Below are 17,037 nucleotides of genomic sequence, written 5' to 3'. Positions count from 1 at the left end.
GGATGAGAGGTCAAGCATATCTACTGCAGCTCTGCCTGATGCTTGGCATTATAGGAAATGAATGTCCCTTGGTCTAGGCCTGCAGCTTTCTGCTGGTTACTTTGGAGATGGTGTCTCATGGATTTTTCTGCCTGGGCTGGCTTTGAACTGTGATCCTCCAGATCTCTTGAGTAACTAGGATGACAGGCATAAGCTACCAATGCCTGACTTCATGAGGGATAGTTGTCAGCTCAGCAACATGGTGTAAGATAGGACATCTTCATGGAAAGATCAAGTGTGTTGCGGATATTGCCTGAAGCGGGGACGGCGGGGCATGGATGAAGGTGTGCTCTTCCTTGTTCATGCTGTCTTCCGTGCTCTTGATCATCCCTGGCAAATAACAACTGAAGAAGCAAATTCCCACCTGTTTGGATTTCTGGACACCCTCTCCCGTAAAACACAGCCTGTCTCCAGAGCCTTACCTTTCTGTCCGGGATCTCCCTTCTGGCCAGCTGGTCCAGGTGCTCCTTTGGGGCCTTGTAATCCAAGCCTTCCCATTTCTCCCTTGATGCCTATAGGGCCTAAGAAGAAAAAGTCCAACCCATATATATCAATATGTATGCTCTGCTTGCTTTTATTTTTGTCAGTTGTGGGGCTTGAATTCAGGGCCTGGGTGCTGTCTCCCTGAGCTCTTCTGCTCAAAGCTAGCAATCTACCACTTTGAGCCACAGCGCTACTTCTGGTGTTCTGGTGATTCATTGGAGGTAAAAGTCTCATGGACTTGCCTGTCTGTCTGGCTTTGAACCAAATCCTCAGATCTCAGCTTCCTGAGACCTAGAAGGGCCTTGCTGGTTATCGAGTGACTGACTCACAACTACCAGATCCCCCAGGTGGGTTGTTCAAACACCCAACCAGTATCTTCCATCCATCCCCAACTCCCACGTTAATACTTATTGCAATTTTGCAGGTGGAAATGGACAACAGAGCTCCAGGAGTTGCTTATCTTTAGCAGATTAATTTTGTGGAAGTTCTAGCTATTCTGGAAGAATTTACTAGAATATTGGTAGGCCTCCATGTCTCTTTTAGTAAACTCAAGTTGCGGAATATAGAGGTCATGTGGAAGCAAAATTGCTCTAGAAACTTGTTTTAGCACTTAATGTGGTTAAAATGCAGTTTGAGTGTGTCCCACAGGGTTTGTATATTGGGAGCTTGATTTGATCTTCAGTGTGGTGAGGTGGAAAGGGGTGGGGGCCTTGGAGAAGAGGAGCCTAGCGGGAAGTCCTGAGGCTGCCTGGGGCACTGCGCTGCCTGTGGAGGTAGGGAAGGGACCTCAGCCTCTGGCTTCCTCTGGTGATGTGATCTCTCCTTTCTTATGTGTATTCTCACCATTGTGGTGCTATTCACCACCAGTCTTCACCACGGCTGATCAGAAGCCAGCACAATGCCCTTGAATTCTCAGAACCACTGAACTCAATCACCTCTTTGCTTAATAAAATGGCCTACCTCCAGTGTTTCATGACAGTAATAAATATGGTTTAAAATAGTGAAGTTCAGGCTGGACTGTTTGAGAAGATAGAAATGCTGCATAGTAAGTGCTAAGCTTAGGGCTGAAGAGTCTAGGATGGGAACAATAGAAATAATAATAGTGATGATGATGATGATGATGATGATGTCCTAGGGAGAAATAGCTGGAGGAGGAGAGTAGGGGCTTGTGGGCATGAGAAGGAGGGCAGAGATGGGGATATCCACTTCCATGGAAGGACACAGCCAAATAACCACTTACAGCTTCAGCAATCCTGACATCTTTATTCAGCCTTTGCTACCCCCATTCCTAGCTTGAATCCTCCGTTCCTTGGGAAGTGAGTTCCTGTCATCCTCCGATTTTCTAGGGAAGATTGGAGGCTTGGACCACACAGCCCCGGAGTCTCAGCCTAATTTTAGGAGGAAGGTCACTGCTGCATTCTCAAAGTCAACAGCCAGGCACGCAGGCCTCCCCGTCATCATTCTGAGAAATTAAAACGAAGCCAGTCCTTTACCTGGGACTCCCGATTCTCCTTTTGTTCCCTTCTGTCCTTGGACTCCTATGATCAAAACAAAGAAAGGGGGGAGAAGATAATAAAACTTCAATATTAGACACTTTTAATCGTAGACACCCTCTACCTTTTGTGTGATTAATGCAGATGGAAAGGTACATTGGTTCTCCGTGGTTGTTTAAAACTCTTCAGAAGAGCATAAAAGGAGACAGGTTGCAGAAAAATGGAGGAGGGCATGCTGGAATCAAATAGCACTGTGTTGGATAAAAGTCTGGGGCACACACACCCCAGACTCAGAGGCTGACCTCTCTGCCTCCCAGGAACCTGACATAGAGTCTAAATCCAATTCCCTTGCTTGCTGTTGTATTTAATCAAGAGATACTTATTGCGGAAAAATGAGGGATGTTATATAAATAAACCATCAGATTTCAGAAAAGATCATTGAGTGGACTTAATAGCCACTAGTGGCTTTGGAGTAGATGTTCCATAAGTATTTCTTGGTCTACAGTCCCCAGCATCCTACTAAAACATTAAAAATTATAATTTGCTCTCTGAGCAACACCATGGCTTGTCAATTTTAAGGGTCATGTTTGTTGTTGTTTTTGATTTATTTTTTTGCTGGTCCTGGGGCTTGAACTCAGAGCCTAAGTGCTGTCTTTGAGCTTCTTTTGTTCAAGCCTAGCACTCTACCATGTGAGCCACAGCTCTACTTCTGGCTTTTTGGTGGTTAATTGGAGATAAGAGTCTCATGAACTTTCCTCTCCAGGCTGGCTTTGAATTGTAATCCTTAGACCTCAGCCTCCTGAGTAACTAGGATTATAGGCCACTGGGCCCAGCTTCTTTCACAGTCTTCTAAAAGAGCAAAAGCTGGAAAAGCTGGGTTTGGGGGACTGCATAGAAGCTTGTTTCTACCAGGTGAGAGAATGTAACATTAGAGAAAGTTTTGCTAAGAATAGCTTTTTACCTAGTGAAGTGTGGAGTTTGTTTCTCCAGTAGAATGAATGAAATCATCTTTTCTTCTGTCAATGGAGAGGCCTCTCCTCCCTCATGAGACACAAAGAGATAATTGGTCCTAAATGAGTTGGAATGTGGCCAATTGACAGAGGTAGGAAGGTTTGGAAACTGAGCCAGGATCCACCCATCAGTCCCTTGTTGATTGAGTCAGGATAGGGCAAGGGCAACCTTGATCTCTTTTAGATTATACTCTATTATTTATATCTATCTATCTGTCTGTCTGTCTATCTATCTATCTATCTATCTATCTATCTATCTATCTATCTATCTATCTATCTACCTTTCTATCTGCACGATTACAGTTACACGAGTAAGATCATGAGTACATTTCCTATCAGCTCTTCAGCTCAAGGCTAGCACTCTACCACTTGAGCCACAGCGCCACTTCTGGCTTTTTTCTTTTTTGCTTATGTGGTGCTGAGGAATCAAACCCGGGGCCTCATGCATGCAAGGCAAGCACTCTACCACTGAGCCACCTTCCCAGCCCAAGCCTCATCTTATATGATCATATGTACATAGCTTTTGACCTTTTCTGCTTGTCCTAGACATATTGTAGATAAGGGAAACCATGGGGCCTATTTTTCTTTGGACCTGGCTTATGTTGCTTGATATAATTTTTCCAAGTCTTTCCATTTCCTAACAAATGGGGCAGTGCCATTCTTTCATTTTAAAAAATATGTTTTTTATTGTAAAATACTGTACAGAAGGGTTACAGCTACACGAGTAAGGTAATGAATACATTTCCTATCAAGCATTGTTGCCTCTTCCTTTGTTTTTCCCTTACCATCCCTTCCTTCCCCACCCCCCTTACTACTCCCCCCCAACCAAGTTGTACAATTTGGTTTCAACATAGTGTCTTGTACATCTCAAAATGAACCCCAAGATAGGGACACAAATGTTTTTTTTTTCTTTCTTGCTATTGTTCTTAACGTATTTATAATATACTATGTGATTTTTTTTTTTTCTTTGGTATGTTCCTCCCCCACGGTATAACCCCTGTTTTCACTGTATTTGATTCTGGTGCCCTGCATCTTGTATATACACTTTTCTAATTTGGGGAGGGGAAGAGAAAAAACAAAATGCTTAAGTAGAGATACAGGTTGATGGTGTCATTCTTTCTGATGGATGCATAGTAACAACAACCCGACTAATAAGTGGACTAAAGTCTTAAAGACTTCTCTGAAAAGGAAATAAAAATGGCCAATAGACACATGAAGAAATGCTCAACTTCTCTGGCCATAAAAGAAATGCAAATCAAAACAACATTGAGATTCCGCCTTACCCCAGTTAGAATGGCTATAATCAAGAAATTTAGCTGGGCGCTAGTGGCTCATGGCTGTAATCCTAGTCACCCAGGATGCTAAGATCTGAGGATCATGGTTCAAAGCCAGCCTGGACAGGAAAGTCCATGAGACTCTCATCTCCAATAAACCACCAGAAAACCAGAAGTGGTGCTGTGGCTCAAATAGTAGAGCACTAGTCTTGAGCTGAATAGTGCAGGGACAGTGTCCAAGCCCAGAGTTTAAGCCCCATGACCAAACAAACAAAAAAAAAAGAAAGAAAGAAATCCAGTAACAGATGCTGGAGGGGATGTGTCCAAGAGGGAACTCTACTGCATTTTTGGTGGGAGTATAAACTTGTTTAACCACTCTGGAAAGCAGTATGTAGGTTCCTCAAAAGACTACATATAGAGAACTCCTAAGACCCAGGAATCCCACTTTGGGGCATTTACCAAAACGATCACAAACAAGCCCATATTAAAGCTACCAGCACAAGTCTGTTTATCACAGCATTGTTCACCATAGCTGAGATATGGAACCAACCCAGATGCTCCTCAGTAGATGAATGGATCAAGAAAATGTGGTATATTATTATATATTATATATATTTATATTATATACTTATACTTACATATATTTAGATATATAAATATATATTCTATTATTCTATACAACAAAATATTGTTATTTTATACAACAAAATATTGAAATGCATGATTTTAGACTTTGGTTTTGGGATGAGCTCCCAAATCCAGTTTTCACTGAGAGTCAGTGGGCCAAGGGTTTTTCCCATAAGCCTTTGTTTCTTTGGCTATGAAGTAGAGAGAATGAACTCACATGTGGAGGAAGGAATGAAGACCATGGGAGCCAAGTCCTGAGCACAGTGCTTGGGCTAGAGGCAGTGGTAATGATAAAAGAATCTCTCATCCTTTATAATTAATGCACAATAATGCAATCTAACTGTCATTAGGTCAAGTCAACACAAAGTAATTTTTCTGTTTTCATCCTAATCATCTAGAGTATCTCTTGAGAGATTAATTCTTTTATTTACAAAATGGGAAATGTATCCATTTGGAAACCAGGCTGGATATATCCAAACCGGGCAATCACCATGGTAACTTTAGTTTGGGGAATACCAATGTGTGACATGAATGGGTGGATGCAATTTTCTGTGATGGGGAGATATGGCTCTCCCCCATCTCCCAAACCATCCAGAAACCTTCAAATGTCATATTTCCAAAAATTCATTAGCTTATGATCCCAGCAGAGTCATGGCTCTATGGGAATCCCCTCTTGAGAGGTCCTGATAGACTACCTGTGTCTTGTGGACCAACTGCTCTTTGATAAACACAAGCCATTTGGTGGGTGGTATATTTGATTTTACATCATCTGATTTTATATTTGTCCTAAATTTAAATATGTAATTTGTCAAGGGAAGGGATGACATTGTCCAAAAAGAAAGGCACTCATTACCTGACATATAACTATAATCCCTTTATAATAACAATAACCATAAGTATATAGGAGTGACTCCTAAAATTGGAGTAGCTGATATCTATCACTTGTTAACAGGGAGCTCCATACAAGTTCTCAATAGATATACACAGACTTGGAGATCTGCACACTATGGTGCAAAAATTGGTGAGGAAGTTGCTAAGAACCATTAAAGGGCTGAGAACTTTATATTTCCTCTTGTGTCAGAGGTAAGCTATCACTCCTTCTGTTTCAAACTTTTCTGAACTGGGACAGAGGGAGAAGATTTTGCCTGCCATATAGTCCCTTGATCCAGGTAGCCAGAAAGGAAGACTGCCCTGGCAGTGTGGAGTGGGTAAGATCCAAGCTTTGAGTCAGCTCAGCCTAGATTCCAACCTTAGATGCATGCCATGTGGGCAGTTTGACTTTTGACAGCTTCTTAGAAAGCATCACTAACCACTGGGTTGTCATGAAAACTAGCAGCTCCAGGAAGCCACGACTCCAGGCAAACCTAGGAAGGCCCAGAGGTCAAGGCTTTGCCAGGAAGCAGTGATGGATGAATGAATGAGTTCGTCAACTATTTAATCAGCTTGAACTGTGAAAGGTCAGCCTGGTATGTGTCTGTAGCCCAGCCCAAGAGTAAAGATACCCAGCCTATCTGTCATAGCATGACCGTGCACTCTGGCAAAGATGTCCTCAGAAGACACAGCTCTATCACCAGCCTGCCCTCCCACAGTACGCCACCTGCAGGTGGCTTTTCAAATGTAAGGAAGCCATTCTCTGGAGAGTTCTTACTCAAATGCCTACAGTGTGTCTCCTGCACCAGCCCATAGAGGGAGGGGCATCATGGGGGCTCAGTGTGCAACACAGAAGCCTGGAATTTCTAGATAAAGTGAACAAAATCTATGAAGACAGACTTAGAGACAAAATGAGCATGGTAACTTTATCAGTAGAGCACTTGGTGCTATGGCATATAACCTAGATTAAATGCATGATTGTTCTTCATAACCTGGACTCCACTGACACAACAGTATGTAGCTTAGAATAAGTTAATGTACACCAGCCTCCAAGAGCTCCTTCAGTGTGCCCATGCTTCTGGCCTGCCCAGCCCTTCAAGAGATTTTGCCTAGAAGAGTTTGTGCTGACAACACTGAAATCATCAGAGTGGTAAGGAAACGGTGCATAGAGGGGAGGCAGGGCCTGCTCTCCTCCTTGATACTGGAGATTGGGCCAAGATAGTCAAGGCTCTCCAGGAACTCTAAGTGGAGAAAGAACAGCCCAAGGGCTCTGAGTTCAAGGAATTATGGGAGAAGAAACGATGCTCTTTAATTAGGGAGCCCCACAGAAAATCTTCTGCTTTCTTCTATGGGCTTTTGGAAGATATACCTCCTTCCTGTACATCCAGATCTCAATCAAACTGCCCTCCCCCACCTACCCGTGCCCTGTTACCTGTGTCTCCTTTGCTTCCTTTCAAGCCTGCAGCTCCTGGACTCCCAGGGAATCCAGGTGGTCCTACAACAGACACCACAGAAGCATAAGCGCTAGACTGGACAGCTGTTGGAACACCCCACCCCAAAAAAGGATGCAGGACCTCACCTCTTGGCCCAATAAGGCCAGTACTTCCAGGCTCACCCTTGGCACCCAAGGGTCCCATTGCACCAGGGGTACCTGGAACACCTGGTACTCCAGGTAATCCTGAAAGTTAAATGGAGATGTCAGGACTGGAGGTGGGCAGCAGGGCTACCCAGTCCCATTCCCATACTCTTGTTCTTAGCAGGGAGTACTGTGTCTCCTAGCACTCTCTGGGTACCTCTGTACCTTTCACACAAACTGGCTCCATTCGTGGGGTCAGTGTACAGATTAGGAACTGTTGAATGTCCATCTTCATACCCTGTTCCCAGTTTGCAAAGTGGGGAGGAGGTCTAAGGGGAGGTCTACCATGGTCTACCCTTGGCTGGCCACCTTGTATCTTCTAGGAGGGGCTGCTCTAGTACCAGTAGCTCATGTCTGCAATCCTAACTACTCAGAAGGCTAAAATCTAAGGTTGAGAACTGAGATTTGTTTTTGTTTTTTGGGGGGAGGGGTCTGGTCATGGGGCCTGAACTCTGGGCCTGGGCGCTGTCTCTCAGCTCTTCAGCTCAAGGCTAGTGCTCTACCACGTGAGCCACAACGCCACTTCCGGCTTTTTTCTTTTTGCTTATGTGGTGCTGAGGAATCGAACCCAGGGCCTCATGCATGCAAGGCAAGCGCTCTACCACCGAGCCACCTTCCCAGCCCGAGAATTGAGATTTGAAGCCAGCCCAGGGAGAAACACCCACAAGACTCTTTTCTCCAATTAATCAGCAAAACATAAACAACAACAAGCAAAACTCCACGTAGAGATGTGGCTGAAGTAATAGAGCTCCAGCCTTGAGTGAAAAACCTAAGGGAGAGCTGGAGGCCCTGAGTTCAAGCCCCAGCACTTGTGCATGTGCGCATGTGCATGTGTGTGTGTGCACACACACAATGGTGAAGTCAGGTGTCCCAATTACTCTTGCCAAGGACAGTAGCCACTGGAATGATGCCTAGACTCCCTCTGTTCTTACCCCGATCACCTTTGGCTCCAGGAAATCCAGTCAAACCTACAATGAAGAAGGACTGTTAGCAATGTTTTCTTTGGGCTCAGCCTGCCTGAGAAAAGGGGCATGTCCACAGGTGAGTGGTTCCAATGGCATGGCCTCTTACCTGCTGGGCCAGGCATCCCTGAGTCACCTTTACTCCCCTGGACTCCAGGGGGACCCATCACCCCTGCATCTCCCTTCATGCCTCTGTCCCCTTTGCTTCCTGAAAAATTAAAAACCAAACAAAACAAAACAAAACGGGGAGTCAGAGTCAGGCATGGGAGTGGGATCACCCAGCTGGGGGACCCACTCAATTAGACATTTTGCTTTGTACCCAAATTCTAACTAAGACGCCTTGAGCTCCTATTTGGTGCCCAGAGGCATCAGATCCAAGCCCTGCCTTCCTGAAGACAAGAAATAAACTCAGAACAAACTAGCCAGGCAACAGGGCATGAATGACGGTCAGTAGAAGGTCTTGTAGCCAGGCTCCCAGGACCCCAGTCAATGTCCTGGTGCTTTCCGGCAAGACTACAGCCCAACACTTTTTGGCTCATTTTATTGGCAACAGTCTGGGAATTATTTTTCAAAGACTTCCAACGTGAAATCTGAGTATTCTAGAAAGCTAATCCCAAATGCTAAGACTAGCAAAGGGCATTGGTGTAGAGCAAAACACTGCAGCTGTGCATACTTCTGCCAGAGGTTTAGACACAGGCTTCCCTGGCACCCACAATTTCAAATTTTCCACTTGTCATCAGCATTCTGGGCTCATCTAGCCTGTCCTCTTCTGAGTCCTCTGTTGCTCCATCCTTCCCCCCTGCTAGTGCCTGCTGCATAGTAATGGAGGAAGCTCCACCAGGAACTGGCTGGCTCTGCTCTGCTCCCCAAGGTGTAGGATGGTTGAGGAATGGGCTTCGAGGCTCTCTCTGCCACCCATGCTCAGAAGCACTCCTCACCCTGAGCCTTGGGTATTTAGTGAGTTGTCAGCTGGGGGTAAGGGTTCCTCAGGCCTGGGACAGCCAATGTAGTATATAGGGTGAAAGTCCTTACCCCGAAGCTACCCTTTCGATTCTCAAATAGATAAGTTGAGATAGAACTGTGTTAAAGGAATTTATGGCTCTATCCTATTATTCTGACAAAATGGTTCCAGAGAGGATATCAGCATGATGACAGCCTTCTTTGCAGTGAATTAAGAACAGGGACACAGGGACCAAAGAAGAAAGAAAGCCAGGTTTTCTAGGCCAGTGCTTTGGGTGAAGTTGGTGTGGGGCTTGGGAGTCAGGCTCCTTAAATGGTCGTATTCTCTTGATGGGAGACCACATAGTAAGAAGGAATATTCTACCTGTGCGAATACAGAGCTGGGGAGGAGTAGATTTCTGGAGTTCTATATACAGGCATGAAAATAGCTCGAAGGGCTTGGAAATTCTCATTCCCAAGAAATGTTCAATGTTTGTGATGATGGATAACCTAAATACCTTGAGTTACTCATTACATAATGCGTGTGTCTACTAAAATATCATACTGCACTCCATAAACATGCATGACATCTCTCTACTAAAATTAATCAACTTGAGCTGGGTGTTAGTGATTCACACCTGTAATCCTAGCTACTCAGAAGCCTGGGATCTGAGGATTGCGCTTTGAAGCTAGTCTGGGTAGGAAAAAAAAACATGAGATTCTTATTCCCAATTAACCAGAAAAAAAGACAGACATGGAGGGGTGGCTCAAGTGGTAGAACACCAGCCTTGAGCCTAGGTCATAAGTTCAAGCCTCAGTACTACCTAGCTACCTACACACACACACATACACACACACACACACACACACACACACACACTTTCATAAAGATCTATTTTCACTAATATTCAATGTATCTATGTGAAAACAAAACTAGGAAAACTGAGGGAATGAGTGGTTTGGGAGAGAGAGGGTGGTCATGATGGAAGCTGTGACACTGATAAACATGTGTTGCACTCCTAAACTGACATGTTGAATTGAAACTCCTTTGCACAACTAACTACAGGCTCCTGCCTGTAATTCCAGCTCCTCAGGAAGCTGAGACCTCAGGGTCAAAGCTAGCCTGGGCAGAACTCTATAAGACTCTTATTTCCAGTTAAGCACCAGCAAAAGCTGGAAGCAGAGCATGTGTAGCTCAAGTGGTAGAGTGCTAGCCTTAAACCAAAAAGTTCAGGGATAGTGCCCAGGCCTTGAGTTCAAGCCCTAGGACCGGCACAAACACACACACACACACACACACACACACACACACACACACACACACACACACACACACACACACACACACACACACTCAATAATAATAAAATAATAACAAGAAAAACAATAATAATAACTGTTAAATTTAAAAAAATCAAATTGAAAAAGAACTTTTTATCAACCTACTAAGCATAGGAAAGGCCACTGTTGGCCGCTGAGAATGTCTGCTTGAGGCAGGGTCCAGAGACTCACAGGCTACTGTGGAAAACCTTTGGCTTTTCTGCCAAGAGCCACTTGGATATGTACAGCATCACTCCCGGACCATATATAATTAACATCACAGGTAGATGTCCAGCTGGTGACTGTCAAGGATCACGTGATTTTCAGGCCATACACACCCACAGGCCTGATGCCCCTCTCTCTGTGAGGACTGTGGTTGGTGGGTGCCTATTGATCAGTACCAGTAGGGTGAAGTTACAGCAGCTGTTCCCCTGCTGCCTGTGGTTCCTTCAGAATGACCTGGCCTGCTCCAGTATGGCGATAGCTCTCACCCTTGGTCAGGGTCAGCAGGACCTTTGCCAAGCAGGGCAGCATCACAAGGAGAGCAGGACCAGCTCCCAGGCAACCCAGGAATCAAAGCTATTTTTGGTGTCAGAACTCATGGCTGAGAGGTGGAGTGGAGGAAATTAGATTATCACCTGAACCTCACTATGGCGGCATTTTCTGTGGATGAGGGGGAGATCTGGCTCAACTCCTGCATCATGGGGGAAGGGGGTGACTCACTGCTCAACCCTGTTGCTCCTTAAGGAAGATAGAGTCACTATAGAAGAGGGAAGTTGGGGAGAGGTGGTCTGGGCTGGAGCCCTGCTTTCTGACTCCAGGAAGAGCTGTTTCCTCCTCTCTCCTGGCCCACTGTGCTTCCAGGCCTGAGTCTGGACCGGAGGAAGAGAGGCTGGAGGGCCAAGTATTGGTTCCTCCTGTGATGCTGCTGGGGTCACCTTGAGAAAGTGGGGTCTCCCTTTCTATCTACTGTAAGAGCGGCAGAAAGCCAGCTTTGGTGGATTCAAAGCAGCCTGCCTGATAGGAGGATCCCACTTCAGCCCGGCCAAGGAGGATTCTGGGACCCCTCCATCTGCCCACTGAGAATGGGGCTTGCCAGAGTACTAAGTGATTCTTGCTTCCTTGCCTCACTTCAATTTGGTCCTCCTTAAACTAGCTCACTAGTCCTTATTCTTGATCCAGACATGATCTAGAGCAAATCATTTCTCTCTCCCAAGTGTCTTTCAAACATTCAAGGTCTCTGATCCGGAAGGCCAGCATTCCTGGTTTCTTACCAGGAGTGTAAAAATGGTTAACAATGACTCTTTTCAGTATGGTGTTGCACCATCAACACACCATATATTCCATGCAGTTACTCCCCAGTATATATGAGCAACTTTAGGCTCAGTGAGGTTAAGTCATTTGCCCAAGTTCACCTAGCTAGTGAGCCTTATTAGACCCAGATCTGTCTGACCTTAGGTCTGAAGTCTTTTGCCTTGCTATCTTGAAGAATCGCTACATCTATTACCTATAAAAGTTTCATTTATTTACCATGCGGCAGACAGTTTGAAACATCTCTAGCCCTTACAACTGTCCTGCAAGGTATATATCATTTAATAGCTATTGCTGGAATTGAGTTGAAGAACTTAAAGCATGGAAAGGTGAAGGAATGTGCCAGACCTTCAAGGTCAGAATCATCTGGGCATTCAAAACAGACTTGTGGGCCCAACTTGCACCTCAAGCAAACTCTCCAATACTTCATAGACATGGCACACAGCCCTAGAGCCCGGGTCTCAGAGAGCATCTGTGGTGGAGGAGGGCCTTGGCTGCCTGGGTCCCCTACTGGAATGAGACTCCTGGCCCTTTTCTCCTCTTTCTCTCTGAGGTCTGAGCAGAGCCCGAGTCTCCTGCTGGTCATGGGGTGTGCCAGGAGTTCTACAGTTCTACCTCCTCACCAGGAAGGATGGAGACATGCTTGCTTCCCTGGGGTGCCTATAGGTGGAGTCTAGGCCTGGGGCCAGGTGCCAGCCCTTCCAGCCTCCGCATGTGTTAGGACAGTTCCCATGAGCACTCACCTGGGAGTCCCATGTCACCTTTAACTCCCTGAGCTCCAGCTTCTCCCTTGGAGCCAGCGAGACCCCTGTCGCCTTTGCTGCCCTTCTCGCCTTGGAGTCCCTGGGTGCCTGAAAAGAGAAAGTGGTTGAGGTGAGCTTTTACCATCCCCCCTGGGAGAGGGGAGGTTGGAGGGGAGGGAGGGGCCCCTCAGGGGATGTATTGGTACATCTCCTCCATGGTGATGATGAGGTAGGCTGAAGATTCAGAAGAGGACAGTGGGAAGAGTGAGGGCCTGGTGGTGGTGGTGGTGGTGGGAAATGGAGAGAACACTCAGACCATGCACCTCAGCAGGGGTGCAAAAGTTACCTGCAGCTCCTTGCTTCCCTGGTGCACCCATGGGTCCTTGGGGGCCTATGGAGAAGGAAGGAAGTGTCACTGTGGTTTGGGCTTCTCCCTGAGATGAAAGCCCCACACCCATGCATACACACGTCCAGGCATGTGTTCACACACATCATTGTGTACATACTTGCATGCACGCACAAATGCATGAATGAGCACATATAGCCGTGTCCCCGGTGGTTCTAGGCAGTTTGCACTCCAGCAAACTCCTAGGAACACATCTCGAACATGGCCGAAGAGGAAAGGCTTCAGAGCAGGCTTGAATCCACAGGTCTGCCACCTGCAGATGGGATGACTTTGGAAAGTCTCCTACACCTCGATTCTCTCATCTGTGAGATGGGGCTGTGAGGACAGGTTCTTTGCAGGGATGTAGTAGTGCTCCAGTGACCAGGATGGAAGTGGAATTGAGAAACACTGGTTCCCTCCAGGGTGGCTGAGAAGTGCCAGGCTAGCATACCAGGCTAGCATACCAAGCATGGTCTGGAGCTGCTGTTGTCTGGATGGGAGAGGATGAGAGCTCTGTGGAGAGCCGGGCACTGAATGTGTGAAGGGAAATCGAGGCATCCAGGAGGGAGAGTGACAGAGGAGACAAGGCATGGGTGAAGGAAGCACTGGGGAAGGTCCTTTTAGAGGGGCTGGGTTTTTCCGGCTTTTGCTGATGAGCTCCAGGGAGCTCAGGGCTCACCGTCCAATGGCTCCACTGCAGCCACTACTGCCTGTCTTGGTCTCCTGAGGAGCAAGAGACACTCTAGGGTGGATCTCCTTTAATAACTGGACCATCTTTTGAGTTGACCTCCTTGGCTGCAGCCTGGATTGCTCTGGAAGCCCTGGTCCCTTTCTCTCTAGGAGGAAATTGTAGAGCAGCCTTCTAGTTCCCACAGGCTGAGTGTGTGTGCAGTGCATGTGTGTGTGTGTGAGTGTGTGTGTGAGAGAGAATGCAAGCATCTACAAGGATTGTGCACACATGCATCAATATATGAGTGTGTATGTTGTGAGTATAAAAATGCAAGCATATAGCTCTGCAAGTATGTGTGAAATGAACATGTGACCATGTGTGTGGATGTATTTGTGCAAGCGACTGTGTGAGTGTATGAAGCCACATGGTTTTTCAAGTGAGGTGTGTGTGTGTGTGTGTGTGTGTGTGTGTGTGTGTGTGTGTAGATAGCTGCGCGTGTGCTTCACCACAACCTTTCTTTCCTTTTCCTGTTGTTTCTTGTTTCTCTTTCCCCAGGAAAGCCCCTGCTAGATGTTCTTTGGATTCCATGTATTAAATTCCTTCCAAAAGTCCATTCCTGGAAGTCAATTTTGCCACTAACGAGTTTCCCTGGTATTTCCCTTCTGCCTCCTCAGCCTGGAGGCTTAGTGTGGTGATTTGTTTGCCTCCTTTCCTTATAAATCCACTGCCTCTGCTCCTGTTAAGGATGTCTTCCTGACTGTCTTTTTCTGAGGCTCAGCTCTGGGGAACTTGGTGTGAGGTGTAAGTGAGAACAGAGTGGACTGTGACTACTGCTCTCAGGTTTGGGTTTTCTTGACCAAACCATGGCTGGCCATGCGTATGATGACTGAGCATTCCTAGGCTATGCCTGATAAGTGGAACCTAGTACACTGGTAGCAATGAATCACAGACTTTGAGTCATAATCTGGAAGTCAGGTATAGGCCAGGCATGGCTGCCCAGCTCACAGAGCAGATGTGTGGGATTCTTGAGTCCCTGCTGGACTAGGGAGCCTGACTTTCCATGGTGACTGACAAGTTGCTTGCAGCCTTGGTCTTCCGGGCACAGAGGACAAGACTGGAGCACCCACAGCCCTCCACCCTGCTCTGGAAAAGTGCCTTTGTCAGTACCACCTTCAGAATGCAGCCCAGCCCTGGAGCCTGAGATGTGGGTTTCCCTTTTACTTCACAACTCACCCAGGCTTCATGCCAGCCACCTGCTCTCATTCAGCCGCATCTCATTCAGACTGTGGTGTGAGTCCATGTCCACAGCCTGTGGCTGTCAATAAGAAAGCTTGCTTCATGTCCCCAGGCCCCGCCAGCATCTACTCACCTGCCTCTCCCTTGATGCCTGGTGGGCCCTGGGGTCCTGGGAGACCTGTGTTGAGAGGGAGAGGTAATTCAGATCACTGTGTGGAGGGAACAGATAAAAGACTACATGGCCAGGAGACAGAGACCATATCTGAGGTTCCATCGCATCCCACATTTCCCTTGGCTCCCTTCTCTGCAGGTTGCCCAGGAAGGCCAAGGATGCCAGGCATACCTGGGGCCCCCCTTGGACCTGGAAGATATAGGGAAAAGGAGCATGACACCCATCTGTCAACCAACAAGATAAGATGAGGTGACCACACTACTCACGCAATAATTCACTCAACACACACCCTGAGCACTGAGCACAAGCTAACCTGAGTGGAAAGAACAGAAGAAAAGAAGACAAAATTCCTTCTTATAAGAAGCACCAAGCCAGGTGGGAGCCTGTGGCTCCTACCTGTAATTTTAGCGACTCAAGAGGCTGAGATCTCAGAATTGAAGTTCAAAACCAGCCCTGGCAGAGAAATCAGTGAGACTTTTATCTCCAATTAACCAGCAAAAGCCAGAAGTAGAGGTATGGCTCAAGTCGTAGAGCACCAGCCTTGAGTGAAAAAACCAAAAGATAAGATGAAGCTCTGAGTTCAAGTCCTAGGACTGGCGCGTGCGCACACACACACACACACACACACACACACACACACACACACACAAACACACACACACACACACACACACACACACACACACACACAAGAAAAGAAAATGTATCAGAAAGATGATGTCTTCTGAGGAAGTCTGAATCAGAAACCTGAGTTCCAATACTAACCCTGCATGTTAGGGAGGTGATCTTGAGCCTCAGCTTCCACATCAGTAAGCTGGGGTATCTGCCAACCAGGTAGGGCTGCCCTTCAAGCCCACCATGGAGACCTTCCATTAGAAACATGTGCCAAGAGCTCTGGATCAATGGGACCTGCAAGGTCCCATCTCCAAGGCCTCTTGTGCAAATGGAACTTTCCCAAGTGTCACATCATTCTGGGTAGGTGTGGGTGTACCATGCTGCAGGTTCCAGATCACTCAGGGGGTGGGCAGCAATGTTCTGAGAGGCTTGAGATGTGCTGAGGCCACACACTGGGAGTTGGGCAAAATCTGAGCCCTGGCAAAGCAGTCAGTGATGAGGCCCTCTGTGTGTTTCCTAGCTCAGAGCAGCATCTCTGTGTAGTTTGTGAGATCCAATATTGTTCCAGGAAAAGAACTGGAGAGTATAACCCCACATTTCTGTACAGGGCCCTGCTGGTAGCCTTCTGGAAAAATCATGGAGTTGACAACACGCTCCAACTATCCAGCTGGAAGACCTGGACCAGAGTCTTTACTGGCCCAGCAGCTTCCTCATCTGTAATGTAGGCAGAGCAGGTCCTCTTCAGTAGGAGAGGGGACCATGGAAATGATGGACATACTGGAAGTAGGGCACCTGCTGTACTTATTAGCCAAGATCACAAGGCCAGACCTAAAGACTTCCAGGGCCAGGGGATGGTCCATGCCTGCAGGACTGGCCTTCCTGCTGGGCAGAGGCTGGAGAAATGAGCAGTGCTCATTTCTTGACTGTCTGGGCCCAGGCCCCAGAGGACCTTCCAGAATGACCCCTAAGGTCCTGCCTGTTGATGAGACAAGGTTCTCCTTGTTTCCTCTTAGGTAACTGAGGCTGTAGCTGCTCCTGCCTGGTTTTCTGACACTACTCCTTCAGATCGGACTGCATCATCTCAAGCAAGGCACTGTTCTCTGAGCCTCAGTTCCACATCTGTGAAATGGGAACAATAGCTCCATGATGTCAGTCAGCCAAGCATAAAGGAAGAGTGTCTGAGACTTTCTAGGGGTTTTCCACCCTCCATACCCTACTCTAGGCCTGTCTAGTCCTATCCAGCTTGGCCTTA

The 17,037-nt window shown here is 46.9% G+C and overlaps 1 protein-coding gene across 1 annotated transcript in view; it reads right to left on the bottom strand.

Moving 5' to 3' along the window:
• Marco (macrophage receptor with collagenous structure) overlaps nucleotides 1–17,037 on the bottom strand; it is a 40,104-nt gene that overhangs the window by 2,792 nt on the left and 20,275 nt on the right. The window contains exons 5-13 of the mRNA XM_070021849.1: nucleotides 15,132–15,176; nucleotides 13,054–13,098; nucleotides 12,708–12,815; nucleotides 8,504–8,602; nucleotides 8,365–8,400; nucleotides 7,376–7,474; nucleotides 7,229–7,291; nucleotides 2,016–2,060; nucleotides 462–560 (exon numbers count right to left, since the gene is read on the bottom strand). Of these exons, the coding sequence (XP_069877950.1) occupies nucleotides 462–560; nucleotides 2,016–2,060; nucleotides 7,229–7,291; nucleotides 7,376–7,474; nucleotides 8,365–8,400; nucleotides 8,504–8,602; nucleotides 12,708–12,815; nucleotides 13,054–13,098; nucleotides 15,132–15,176 (639 nt within the window). The remainder of the gene's footprint in view (nucleotides 1–461; nucleotides 561–2,015; nucleotides 2,061–7,228; nucleotides 7,292–7,375; nucleotides 7,475–8,364; nucleotides 8,401–8,503; nucleotides 8,603–12,707; nucleotides 12,816–13,053; nucleotides 13,099–15,131; nucleotides 15,177–17,037) is intronic.

This window comes from Dipodomys merriami, unplaced genomic scaffold (genome assembly GCF_024711535.1).
Source record: "Dipodomys merriami isolate MVZ:Mamm:240054 unplaced genomic scaffold, mDipMer1.0.p SCAF_146, whole genome shotgun sequence".
Classification (NCBI taxonomy): domain Eukaryota; kingdom Metazoa; phylum Chordata; class Mammalia; order Rodentia; family Heteromyidae; genus Dipodomys; species Dipodomys merriami.
Note: the sequence above shows the minus strand (reverse complement) of the source record. Positions and strands in the feature narration are given on the sequence as shown.